This window comes from Phoxinus phoxinus, assembly GCF_949152265.1.
Source record: "Phoxinus phoxinus genome assembly, chromosome: 7".
Lineage (NCBI taxonomy): Eukaryota > Metazoa > Chordata > Actinopteri > Cypriniformes > Leuciscidae > Phoxinus > Phoxinus phoxinus.
In genome coordinates, this window is record NC_136882.1 from 21,602,717 (window position 1) to 21,617,020 (window position 14,304).

The following is a 14,304-nucleotide window of genomic DNA, read 5'->3' on the forward strand; positions in this document are numbered from 1 at the left end:
AGAGAAATTGTAATGTATTATATTATTTCTAGGGCCGGGACTCGATTAAAAAAATTAATCTAATTAATTAGAGGCTTTGTAATTAATTAATCGAAATTAATCGCATTTTAAATCGCATATAAATTAGGGCTGTCAATCAATGAAAAATTATTGTGTTGAACATGTTATTGAAATAATGTTCAAATGGTGATGGTGAGCATTGGAATAATTGTGCCTAGCAAATAATCAATACAATACAATTGAACATTATTAAATTATTGAACATTATAAATTATACATTTAATATTAAACATTAAATTATAAACATTATTTACACTTGCTTTACAGGTTTTTAACATTAGCCCACTTCGAAAATTCTGCAATTTAAAGTTTGAGATGTTTTTTCATCTGTTTTAGAAAGTATTTTTTAGACTTGTTTTTTTTTCAGAATAAAACTTGTTTTACAATATTTTGCATGCGTTATATTTTTATTAAATGTGTTTAATTAAGCCATTGCTGCAAGTAATTTGACAGTTAACAATATTTTAGTGTACAGTTAATCACAAATTCAGTCAGCATTGTCATGACTCATTATCCCATGATGGACGGTGAAACAAAGTCACAATATCAACGTTGATTCAATTTGCAAAACCGAAGCATAATTCAACATTGGTTCAACGTCGACATACAATCTTTATTCACCCATATTGAAAGAAGAGACGGTGTAACAACGTCACGAAAACAACAACGTAACGACATCAACAGTGAAACGACGTCACGATTTCAACGTTGATTCATTTTGCACAATCGAAACATAATCCAACATTGATTCGACCTTGATCCCTTACGTTCACCGGTGAATTAACGTTGAAATTGTTCCAATCAATGATCCAGGCAGCGCCAGCGCGTTCTCGTCTTCTCTTTCCTTCATTTTACAGTCGAATGGTGGCTAGAACGGCTCCAGGCTCAAAGGTCAATACGGAATGGATTAATCTGCGTTATTTTTTTTAATGTCCCAGCCCTAATTATTTCATATATATATATATTATATTATACATATACAATATATATATATATATATATATATATATATATATATATATATATATCCCTTATAAAAAACTTTATTGCATTTACCTTACTGGTATAAAATGAAGAATGAGGAGGAGGCTTCACAAGAAAACAAAATAATAGCACTGCTTAATCCCAGAGTCAAGAAAAGAGTTGTTGCAGAAATGGAGTTAGTATGATGGACAGGTCGTGGTCTGGTGGAGTTGAAGGTCAGTCGATTATGAGAAGTGGTGCGGATCGAAGCAGCCTTTGTGAGAAACATGCAGTAGACAAAGGGACTGCGGGCTGAAGATAAAGGACTACTGGAGTGGATGAGGTGTTTGAGGAGTATGTGTTTTTGTGCTGTGGCTGTGAGGCGATGTGATTATAACAACACAGAAAAGCTGTCTTGTAGATTAGATGCGCTGTGTATAAAGAATCACCTGCACTAAGACCATGAAATGATTTTCAGAATGCTTCCTCTTCACTGCTTGATTTTAATCTTAGGAATCATGGTCTTTAAATGACAAAATCTTGTGGATGTATTTTTTTTTCTGAAAAGAGCTGCAAAGTCAGATCATTAATGAAGAATCACAACAGCATTTTTGCTTTCGACATCAAAGTAGCACTTCAAAAGATCTTGGCAGACGTTGTTTTGCTTTGAGCGCAGACAGTTGGATTTTTTTCTGACAAGCATGGCCGTTTTTTAGTGCATTTAACCTATGGATGTATGAGCCACAGGGTTATAGTATGGTTGCTTAGTACTGTATGGTCCATTTAGCACCTGCTAGTTAATGCCACATCAAGGGGGCAAAAAAAGCCTCTTTTTCCTTTGAAATCCTTTGATTTTGTTTGGGAAGCTTGATTTATGTTGGACTTGGATATTTTCCTGTCTCCTGCCTTTGACGTAACATCTACGAATAATTGCTAGTGAATAGCTTGGAACTGCCATTGAGATGAATGGGAATCCTATTCGATAGCAAAGTTATATAAACCATCTTGGTCTGAGTGTATGTTGCAAGAGTGGACTAGGCATAAAATGTAGGTCACGTAATGGCTTGTCCTCTTGTTACCTTATTTTGCTCTTGGTAACTCTTGCAGACTCAGCAGCATTGATACAAGAATGATGCTGACAAAAGTATCCTCAGCATTCTGCAGGGGACACGTGATGAATGTGTCCATGGGGAAGCCCACTAACATGACAAAGTGCTACAAGCTGAGAAAGAGAAGGTCGAATAGTTGTATTGGTCTTTAGCTTATTGTTCATGTGCTTAATATTGATGTTTAATCTAACAGTCATATGAAACATTTAAGCAGATAAATGTTTAAAACATGCTTATTGATTTACGGACTGGTTAGTGTACAGAAATACACACGGTTTTTATATCCTCTTCTTTTTTTCCCACAGTGATTGATTAGTTGAGTAAATGAGTTTCTTTTGCTGCTATGGCAACAAACTTATGGCTGGAAGCGTTATGGGATACTCTGGTTTTTGTTGGCCAAGCATCTCTGTAATGACTAGTCCAATAACATTTATAGCATAGAGGCAGACAGAGATGTGTATCTATTGTCATGTGTGTGCCTTGGTGCCCTAGGCGAGAAAACACACACACACACACACACACACACACACACACACACACACACACACACACACACACACACACACACACACACACACAGTATATATATATGTCTAAAGTTCAATATGCGAGACATGTTTGTCTCATGGTACAGTTTTCATTTAGCATTCCAAAGTTCAAATCCCAACCTAATATATAACTTTTTTAATAATCCAAGCACAATTGCAACTTGAACTTGACAACCACTGACCACCACATATTTTTGTGCCATGAAAAAGCTCTGACATTTTTATAATAACTCTGTGGCGTGTTGGAGTGACATGAGGGTGATGATGACAGAGTTTTCAGTATGCCTATGAAGCAAGTGACGTGCGGAAGGTGCAAATAGTTGAGCACCTTAGAAAAGCATTTTTTTTTCTGCAGTAATCGTGCAGCTTACGTTTTAAGTTTAAGTTAAGATAAGTTGTACTGTAATAAAGGAACGTGTTACATCTAAATATAAAAATGTTTAGGCTTATTAGCAAATAATTAATATATATATTTTTAAATATCAAATAAAATCTTCTTTATTTATTTTAATTCTCCTTACTTGGACAAGAAAACCCCAAGTGCCTTCTTCAGAAAACACTAGGATTCATGAACATGCATTTTATTTTGGGTATGTCCTTGTTAAGTTTGAAAGAAGTATTACAATTAATTTAAAATATGTACAAATTCTTCAAAATTGTAGAAGGAAAATATTAGGCAAATAGTAGCTCCAAGAAGTATGTCAACATGTTAATTATAAGCTCCAAAAGACCTTACTGAACTGTTATTTCAGTTAAATAATTTTCATAGCATTTATTTAGCATTTATGTTTCTACATTGTTATATTTTTATGTTAGTAAGTGGTGCTAAAACTTGTGCTGTGGAGTATTGCAGACCAGGTGTGGTGGGGCGCTCTGTGCCAGAAAGACCAGAGCCACTCTTTAGTTGCATTCTGCTTTTGGGGACCGATCTGAATGGGCATGACGTGTGTGTAAAACTCATTTGTGTCCATCTCACTCTGACCGTCACTTTAATATTTTTCTCTTGTACATGGCACATCCTCGCACAATAACAGGGAAGTTATTTCACTGGAGGCTGTCAGAGCACATTTTCTGACCTGTCGCTCTGTGCCTGTGAAATGCTGCTGAAAAGAAGACCTTGATGTGCCCAATTTAGCTGAAAACACTTTCAGAACTTTCTGGCATTTACCAGTTCCCTGTAGTTTGACAAAAATCGAATTCTTATTATTCGTATTTGTATTCTTATTCTTATTTCTTATTCTTATTCTTATTCTTATTTTCATTCTTATTCTCATTCTTATTCTTCTATACATTTCTGTTCAAATTAATGTTTGAAAAACTGCCCACACATTTTATGCTCTGGCTAAAAGCAAGAGATTACTGCAAAACCAAAGATATGGTCATTAGTTAATTGACTTTGCATCTGTAATATCATTTATGGGTTTTTTAGGAATAATATTACCAGTGTGTTTGTGTCTTAATGTATTTCCTGTTGTAACAGGATATTATTTCTAACAACTTAACAATTTGCTTTGTGCTATTCATAGTCTGTGCATTTTATTTTAAATGCAACACCCCTGAACAAAAGAGGATTTCATTAATAGTTTTGGTCCATTTCCCAGGAAGATAAAGACTGAACAGAACATTTCAAGTGTTTTTTCTTTAGTAGTAAGTTTATTTTGACAACTTGTATGGGTATGCTAGCATATATATGACCTCAGAGCTAACAGACATGATCTACAAACCACAAGCACAGAGAATGTGTCATTTCCATTGTCCTGTTAGCTTTTGAAGGAGTTTTTTTATTTTTCTCTCTTCCTCTCAGATCAACAAAGACACATCCAGGTCCCGTTGTTCATCTGAGCGACAGTCCAAAAGATGAGGGAAAGGTGAGGAATGCATTTCTTTTTTTTCTCTCTCTCTCTCTCTCATTTTTATATTGAATCAAGAGCTCAAAACTTTTGAAACAACTAAGAACTAGTGAGCACAAAGCCTTCCCATTATGAAAAAAATACATTAGTGTTCTTTAGCATGACTGCTGGAGTTCTTTATAAAAGGTACTTTGCATGCGTTGGCACAGTTCTGATTCATTAACACTCATCAGGATACACACTCACGCACGCATACACTTGTTATGCGACCTGATGTTCACCCCAACTACTGGTGTTAACATCTTGTATTGAAGATGCATAAACATCTCTCTCACATGGACTCAAATTCACAATCGTTTAAAGGAACGTTCATGCAAAAACGACAATTTTATCATCATATACTCACCCTCGTGTTTTTTGACTCTGTGTGACTTACTTTCTTCCATGGAACAAAATAGGAGATGTTAGACAGAAAGTCTGAGCAGTACAATGAAAGTGGATAATGATTTATATTTCCAAGCTCCAAAAAGGACAAGAGACTATTGCACTATATTTTAAGTCTACTGAAGCCATAGGTCTTTTGGTGCATTACAGTATAATTCACCGTCCACTTTTCAAGGTATGGAAAAGAACAGCTTGGACATTCTGCCTCACATCTCTTGTGCTTCCTAGAAGAACATAATACAGGGATAGAACGACATGGAGGTGAGTGATGAAATGTCTGGGTTAACTATTTCTTTAAAGCATTTCCTGATCTGCCATCTCCAGGAGGAGGCATGGCATTTTGGAGTGGGTACTGCAAGGTCATCTTCCAAGAAAAGAATCGGAGAAGATCTCTGTGGTTTAATGCAGCTGTAGTCACAGAAGATCAAATGCATTGTGGGAATTTATTCGGACAAGCTTGGGGGACCGATAAGGTTTTGGAAGAGGATACAAATCAGAAAATATGCTGTAGCACAGACAATATTAGAGGTGGAGATAGTTCAATGTCTGATTGATAGGATGCAGAATTTGAATCTGAATTTGGATTAAAGGAAGAACTGTTAAAATGTGATGAAATTAATTTATTTCATTCCTATTCAAACTCCAATTCAACTTCTTGTAAGGTATGGCCAGAGAATGTCTAATATGGGGAGAACTGCCACTCTCAGTAAACTTCCGGCTTCTGAACTGGTTGCAGTTCCACTCTGGTTCCATATGAGGGCGCTCACAGGACGAGTGCAGAATGAATGGAGGTCTATGGAGCTATACCCCTCAAAATCCACTTTTCTCAGGATATAATTTTTTTGTAATTTGAATGTTGTATTCGAATGGAGATGCAAAGAAATTACACATTGCTGGATGTTAGATTTTTTTAGAGTCACTTATTTGCTTTAAAAAGTATTTTAAAGCTACACTGTGTGATTTTTACCCCCATCTAGCGGTGAAAAGGTATATGACCATCCAGTGAATATTAGTTTCTGTTCCTCTCAATTCCGATTTCGTTTTAACTCCTACGGTGGCCAATGTAGTCCAAGATTAACATGGCTTCCAGTTCGACCTCGTCCATGAGTATTCCTTCAAGTGATGAGGTTACTTTAGAAAACTATTATAATTTGCAGTCATTTAATTTGTCAGTTAACATATAGGTTATGACATCTATGTAAAATGAATAATAGTTGTATGTTTTCGTTATTTTTTTACCATTTCATTGCTAACATCAGCTATCAGTCCCAGACGAATGCAAGCTAATCTTAGTAAAGTAACTTTTATCAGTGCTATCGTTATTCTGTATATTGTACGACATCACTAGCGTAAGGCAACGTTTACATTGTAGGCTATATCATTTTCTCCGTGAGCAGAGATCAGCTGATGTGACGGAGGTGCGAGGGAGAGGGAGAGGTAGAGGGAAAGGAAAAAATAAAAACAGGGCCGGTGGCAGTGAATTGCGGAGACGCGAAAGGTGAAGCTTGAATTAACGGGTATGTCCCTCTTTGGCTAATGTACTTTCAAGATGCAGGGGCAACATGGCGACCGACATTCGAACCCCTCACCCGTATGTATTTTCAATGGCATATTATACACCCACGAGAATACTTTATTACTTGAACGAAGTAAATATACATTAATGAGCACATATATTTTTGAAAGAACTAAGTGTTTTTAGCTAAGAATAAACTAAAAAAGTTACACAGTGTAGCTTTAAAATGTCAATGACGTCATACACATCGTACGACCAGAGATACTGCTTTACGGCAATCCTTAAGTCACTTTGGTGCTTTCGCGCTCTGCACTTTCTTTTCTCTCGAGGCATCGACAACACAGCGGACGAGTTTTTGCTAGAAGATGGTCCCGCTTCGGATGCCACGATGCCATCAAGCAGTATCTCTGGTCGTAATCAGTCCTTCACTGACCAATCAGCGTTTATTAGCAGAATGCTAGCGTTTTATGGGCAACAACAACTCAACCTGTAAGAAATCGACCTGTACTCGTTCATTCAACTTTCGACCTATAACCCATGTTGAACTTGCAAAGCCTACAGTCAAATCTGAGATTTCTCAACGGCAATCGGGTGAAAGAGACAAATTTAGCTGTCTAGCTTCATAGACTCCCATTCATTTTGCACTCCGGCGATCGCCCCCAGTGGAATTCTGGTGGAACTACAACAAAAATTTGGTACAACAGGACTTAATAGGGAGTGGCCAGTCTCCGTAGACGGGCTCTGGTGTGGCTAATTACATTCAAATTTACACTCATGAACTGAGAGGGAGCCAATTCTAAAAAAAAAATCAGTATTTTTGTCCAACACACATTCTGCCAATGTTTGTGACAGCGAGAGGATTCCCAGTATCAAGCAAGGGTCTGTTTTGATCTGCGCTTGCTTCTTCATGTCCAGTTAAATAATAAATATGCCCAATCACCAGTGTCAGTTCTGTTCTAAACCAAAACAGACAAAAGGCTCTTGACATTTGTAACACACTCTTAGCTACGTTTCCACTATTTATTGCCATCCATTTGGGATTTATAGACTCCTGCTCTCTCTCTCTCTCTCTCTCTCTCTCTCTCTCTCTCTCTCTCTCTCTCTGTGTGTGTGTCTCAGTTGCTGATAGGTTTTGAGAGCGGTACAATAGTAATGTGGGACCTGAGGGTCAAAAGAGCTGACTTCAGGATATACTATGATGAGGTGAGTGTCATCTTTTTTGCATAAAACTTCCATAATAATAGATTATAATATGTACAATACTGTTCATATGTTTCATATGATAATATTGTAAAATATGATTTAATACAATTTAAAATGTAATTTTTTTAATAACTTCATATATTCTATATTCATCAAAGAATCCTGAAAAACATGTATCACAGTCTCTACAAGAAATAGTTATATATAAATATTGTTTTTCTATATATTTTCATGAAGTTTTTACAGTACATACAGTACACACATACTCTGTTTGATTTTTACATTCATATTATTCTTTGTGTCTCAGTCTCTGTGTGTGCGCGCATCTGTGACCCACAAGCTCCGGTTTATCATCTTGTTATAATCCAGCCCTCAGCCAAAAACAAGACAAACAAAAATAAATTGGAGAAAGAACAAAAAACCGAGGCTATATAAATAAAAAATGACGTCTCTCTCGCTCTCCATTGTCCAAGTAAATTTACTTTTGGTACAAAGCACTTGGCTCATCTGCTCATTTTCCTCCCCACATTGTTGCTGATTTACAACAACACTGAGCACAAGTCACTTTTCTGATTTAATTTCCCGCCTTGTGCCATGTGGATGTGTTTAGCATAATCACTGCTTGGCACACAACTTTATCTTCCTTCTGAAACGGGAACTGCCTCCTGCAGCCAGCTGCTCGCATTCATCCTTCCAAAACATGTTTCAATCACAGCGCCCCTTGGCTCACAGCGGCACGCACAAAACCTTCCAAAAACTCGCCCTTTTCTCCTTCCAACCCTTTACTGCGGGTTTCAGTTCGGTGACGGCACCCTCTGATCATCTGTCAGAGCTGCCTGTGCGGAGTGAGTCTCAGGCACCGTCGCTCGGCAAGCGTTTGTCAGAGTGGGTAAATGGAAATGTCTAGGGGTCTGCTAATTGCTGCTTTAGATGCCCGCCTGGTATGCACACGTGTGTGGAAAAATGTACTTTAAATAGAAAGCATTTTGAACGAGGGAGTGAGGAAAAAAGCCAGTTACTGGGAATGAGACAAAAGACACAAAAGGACACGTTGGTTAATGTTGAAAGGAAATGGATTAGATTTGGAAAGGTACAACAATCTCTTTCCCTCTCATTCATTTATAGTAGACTAAACATCACCCTCAAACACTTTAAACCCCTTTCATACACACTCCCAACTAACATCAAATAAATCTGACGCCAATATCATTTCACTTATTATTTACTGTGTGACATTAGCAAGTAGATGAGTGGAGATCAGGCTGCTTTGATGGTGGAGTAATTACTGATATCGGATTATTGACTCTTAGATGGATGAAGGTCGGAGAGAGAGAGAGAGAGCGAGAGACTTTCACAAGCAGGAACTATTAGTCATGTCTTCAGTTCTCCGATTTCTCTCATTTATGGAGCCAAATTGAGGATGCACACATTTCGTTCTCCCTCTTTTCACTCCTCTGACTGTTTTCTATTGTTACTTTTCTGTCTTTTTCCCTCTTTTTACTTTTTCTGTCTTTTTCCCTCTTCTTTCCTGTTTTTGACAGAAGTCTCTTATGTTCACTGATGTCACTGATTTGATTAAAAAAAACTGTAAAAACATAATATTGTGAAATATTATTACAACTTGAAATAACTATTTTCTATCCTAACATATTTTAAAATGTAATTTATTCCTGTGATGCAAAGCTGAATTTTCAGCATCATTACTCCAGTCTTCAACATGATCCCTCAAAAATCATTCTAATCAATTGGTGCTCTAGAATAATTGTTCACATTACTTGTTCCACTATATATATATATATATATATATATATTTTTTTTTTTTATATATATATATATATTTTTTTTTTTTTATATATATATATATATATATAGTTGAACAAGTTATATACACACACACACACACACACTATGCAGTTCTTAGAGGTTTATTTTTAAACCTCCTTTTTTATCATTTGTGATCACTTTCTTTCTCTTTTCTTCCTTATTTACTGTCCTCTCACAAAGGCCACAAATTAACAGTATGAAATAAACAAGTTGTATTATAATCTGGGCTATAATTTTAAATGTTTATTAATGCAATCCTGCTCGCTTCTCTATTCTCTCTGTCAGGCCATTCACTCTGTAAGCTGGCATCACGAGGGGCGGCAGTTCATGTGCAGTCATTCGGACGGCAGTCTGAGCATGTGGAATATGAGAAACACAGCCAAACCTTTTCAAGTCACCTTCCCTCATGGTGGGTACACACATAAAGCATGTGTTTTTTCCCCGAAATATTAATAATAATCTTAAAGCTGGTTCACTGTTGTTTAAAATAAACATTTAAACCTTTTATTGAGCTTCATTAAATGTAAGGATAGTTACATATCTATGAATGTTTACTGAAACAAGGCTAAATTCAGTTGCATTTTTGCTATAATGTAAAATGTGATATGTTAGTTATAATTTTTTTTGCTTGTGCATCATCCTTTATATCCAATATACCTAATGAGGACATACCATAGACCATAAAATTTCCGTACTGTGAAGCCTCTCTGAAACAATATGTATTGTATAAAGCGCAATGTAAATAAAGGTGACTTGACTTTTACTGCATTTAAAGCCATTTATATTTACAACACACTAACCTTAACCCACACCCAAAATAACCTTTAACTCTTTCTCCGCCTGCCACCTCAATTTTCACAAAACTTTCTTGGTGCCCAGAATATTTTGTTTTATGAATATCTAAACATGCAATATATTAAAAGAAAGAACAGAGCCTCTGCTTAAAAAAAAAACATGTTATTATAGTTTAATGCATTATTTTTATCTATTTTTATTTATTTATTTTATGCATTTATTAACACTTGAATGTAGGTAAGTTTCATAAAAAAAAATTTTTTTTTAAACAAAAATCATGTTTTTGTCAAAGACTACAATCCCCCTTGCATGCAGTGAAAATGTGGATTGCCAGAAAATTCCTTCAATGGCAGGGAACCGTTGTCTCATAAATGATGGGGAATGGTGGGGAAAGGGTTAAAACAATACTGTTTGAATTTGTAGATAAAAAAAAAAAAAAAAGATTTATGAATTGTTTTCCCCATTAGGTATGTCCTCAAATTTTTAGGTTACCAAAAAACAAACAAGTTGGTTTTGTCAGGCTTGGCTCACTTCTGGGGCCACATTTTGATCCCAAAGTATAGCTAAGTAAACCCACAGGGACAGTTAAAGACCCCATCTTCCATGACTCACCATCTATTAGTGCAATCTGACTCTGACGTAGTCAGCAAACACACCCCCTCACCAGGTGTGTTCATTATGGAGGATGATTCAGTGTGTGGGTTTGCAGTGTGTGTTTGTGTGTGCAAGTTTGATTTGACAGGAAATAAGTGATTCACTCTCAATCTTTGCTGCTATGTTTGGGGTCCTGGCCTTGAGCTCAGTGGTTATATAAAGATGAACACACTCGCACTGGGAAAAGTGTTTATTAATCAGAAAGTTCTAGACATGAACGTAAGAAAGGTTTAGGTGAAAATGTGATGCATTTATAACTTACCATTTTGTCCGTTGTTGTTTTTTCAGGCAAGACTCAGAGAGACGGTAGAAAAGAGTCATGTAAACCCATTCTCAAGGTTGAATACAAGACCTCCAGAAACAGGTAAGAGAAGACACAAAAAAGCCACACCAGTAGCAAACTGTGACTCTTGAGCCTTGGCCCGCTCACCCTCAGCCTAAAATCAGCCTAGCTTACCGTGTCCTCTTCTATAGTACTGCACAAGTTACCTTTGATTAGAAATGCAACAATCAAGCAGCACAGTGAGTTTGAGAGTTACCAAATTAAATTTGTTACCAAAATAAAACAATGTAATAAAATGCAAATCCTCATTACAAATAATTGCATTTTACATTTACATTTATTCATTTAGCAGACGCTTTTATCCAAAGCGACTTACAAATGAGAACAATAGAAGCAATTCAACTAGCAGTAGGACAACAGTATGTAAGTGCTATGACCCTTCGCAGTTCAATCTAACGTAGTTTTTTTGTTGTTGATAGAATAGAGGAGAAAGTGTTAGTATTACTTGATCAAGTGCTGCCGAAAAAGATACGTCTTCAGCAATTTCTTAAAAATGTCTACGGTCTCAGCAGCTCTGGTTGAGTTAGGTAGATCATTCCACCAGCAGGGAACAGTCATGGTAAAGGTCCGAGAAAGAGATTTTGTGCCTCTTTGAGATGGCACCACCAGACGCCGCTCTCTTGCAGAGCGCAAGTTTCTGGATGGCACATAAGTCTGAAGTAATGAGTTCAGGTACAGGGGAGCAGTGCCAGTGGTTGTTCTGTAGGCAAACGTCAGTGACTTGAATTTGATGCGAGCCGCAACCGGCAACCAGTGCAATTTTGTGAGGAGAGGAGTGACGTGTGCTCTCTTCGGCTCGTTGAAGACCACTCTAGCTGCAGCATTCTGGGATCAGTTGCAGAGGTTTGACAGTGCAAGCTGGGAGACCAGCCAGAAGAGCATTACAATAGTCCAGTCTGGATAGAACAAGCGCCTGAACAAGGAGTTGTGTAGCATGCTCTGATAGGAAAGGCCTGATCCTTCTGATGTTGTACAAGGCAAATCTGCATGACCGGGCAGTGCTAGCAATGTGGTCTGTGAAGATCAATTGGTCATCAATTACAACTCCAAGGTTCCTGGCTGATCTTTATGGAGTTATGGATGACGAGCCTACCTGAATGGTGAAGTTGTGATTAAGTGCTGGGTTAGCTGGGATTACAAGTAGCTCTGTCTTCACAAGGTTTAGTTGCATCATCACACAATCGGTGAGTGCAGTTTAGCGGAATATGGTAAAAACTGGTCGGGTTGAAAAACATGACACAAAAGCAGCTAAATTTTATGTAAGCCGTATCATGACAGCACTCAGACCAAAGCAAAATAGTGACAGACACTTCTGCATCATAGACTGTGAACAGCGATTGTGGCATTTTGGAATCCACCACCACAAACAAGCAATGTTGATAATAAATAAAATCATTATACTGGCTCATTTGCTGATAAAATGTTTGGAACAGACCGTAATAAACTTAATTTCCAATGATGTCCTACTCACTAACATTACTTGCATTTTCCATAGTGAATAGTGCTAGCTATTTTATCAGTGTTTTTCCCCCAACTGTGTTCTCCACAGTGGGCGGAACTTGTCATAAAGTTAGTGATAACAAGCCTTACCCATTTAGAGGGACGCTATGATTGATCAGTTAGTCTCTCATTTATTTGCTATAGCTTGGCCCTCTGTAATTCCATAGCTGGACCACCAATCACAGAACTGAAAGCATTTGGAGGACAAATCCTAATAGGGAGAAAATGGGTGTCTACGCAACACAACACAATCTGAATAGGCAGATTTGAAGGGTTTATTTCCTCAAAAAGATTTAGATGTTTATTGGCAATTTATGAATTCCTGAAATAACATTAGAATGGATGATTTTTTTTTTTTTTTACAATAGTTTACACCCTCTCTGACAGCCTGGGCCTTGACGGTTCCACTCTGAGACTAATGGTTCATTCCATTTACCTCGAAAGAGGGATGTCAGGGCCTGGAATGACAGTAGACAGACAGGTCGGAAAACAATATGTTACTACTGTTTCACTATAGTTGATGTGCTAAGCAGTCATATTGGATTCTGAAGTCGGGTTGTTGTGGTTCCCCAGAGTTTGCCAGTCTCAACTCTGACTTAAGGGGGCGTTCCAGTTAAAAGTTCCTGCTGGGGACCTGGAATTTCCCTTCTCCAAGGCAATGCAACACAAAATACAGCTAATGAATTATGGGAAATACAGTCTTGAGTGTTTTGGATTAATTTAATCCTGCTATTTGCTTGTGATAGATGTGCCACTCAAGAACCATTACTGCTGTTTTATCTTGTCACAAAACAATTTAAGTTTACTGCTGGTTTTTATAAAGCCTGTTTTCCTCGGAAGATGAGCAGCAAAACATAATTTGAAGAAACTTCCATCTTTGATTGTTTGTTTTTTCCCTATGCTGTGTTCAAAGAAGTGGTCATAAGTGGCCGCCTCAGTTTTAATGATATTTTAAATTAGTTTGGCTGTAATGTTGTTTTTCCCCTTTTGTTTCTTCCTATTTTGCATAGAGACTGAATATTTCAGGGTTGTGAATAAGACTTTAAATTGAAACAACGTATTGAGAGGACCTTCGAAGTCAAAGCAAGGTTGTTTTGTGTGGCATGAAAGTCTCCTTCCAATAAGATAAAGCTATGGGTCTTGACTTGATGACGACATAATTTCAGACAGACAAAATTAGGTTTTCCATTTACACTTCTTTTTATTTTTCTCTCTTCCAGTAGTGAAGCCTTTGTAGTCTTTTCCGGAGGGCTTTCGTATGATAAGGCAGGACGGAGACCCACCTTAACCATCATGCATGGCAAAGCCATCACAGTGTTAGAGATGGACTATCCAATAGTGGACTTCATGGTGCTCTGTGACACTCCCTATCTCAACGGTGAGTATGCTGAGCGCTTCAGTCTCCTTTCTTCCATATCTGATGTCTTGTTCTTGGTGAAACGTTTAATTGGACTGAGTGAACTTAAGTTTTTGTTCTTTGTCTCATTGTAGAACT

The 14,304-nt window shown here is 37.3% G+C and overlaps 1 protein-coding gene across 10 annotated transcripts in view; it reads left to right on the plus strand.

Moving 5' to 3' along the window:
* stxbp5l (syntaxin binding protein 5L) overlaps window positions 1-14,304 on the plus strand; it is a 145,253-nt gene that overhangs the window by 82,756 nt on the left and 48,193 nt on the right. For all 10 annotated transcript variants that reach the window (XM_079618613.1, XM_079618604.1, XM_079618608.1 and 7 more), the window contains 5 exons: window positions 4,485-4,548; window positions 7,610-7,693; window positions 9,803-9,926; window positions 11,255-11,330; window positions 14,030-14,187. In XM_079618613.1, the coding sequence (XP_079474739.1) occupies window positions 4,485-4,548; window positions 7,610-7,693; window positions 9,803-9,926; window positions 11,255-11,330; window positions 14,030-14,187 (506 nt within the window). The remainder of the gene's footprint in view (window positions 1-4,484; window positions 4,549-7,609; window positions 7,694-9,802; window positions 9,927-11,254; window positions 11,331-14,029; window positions 14,188-14,304) is intronic.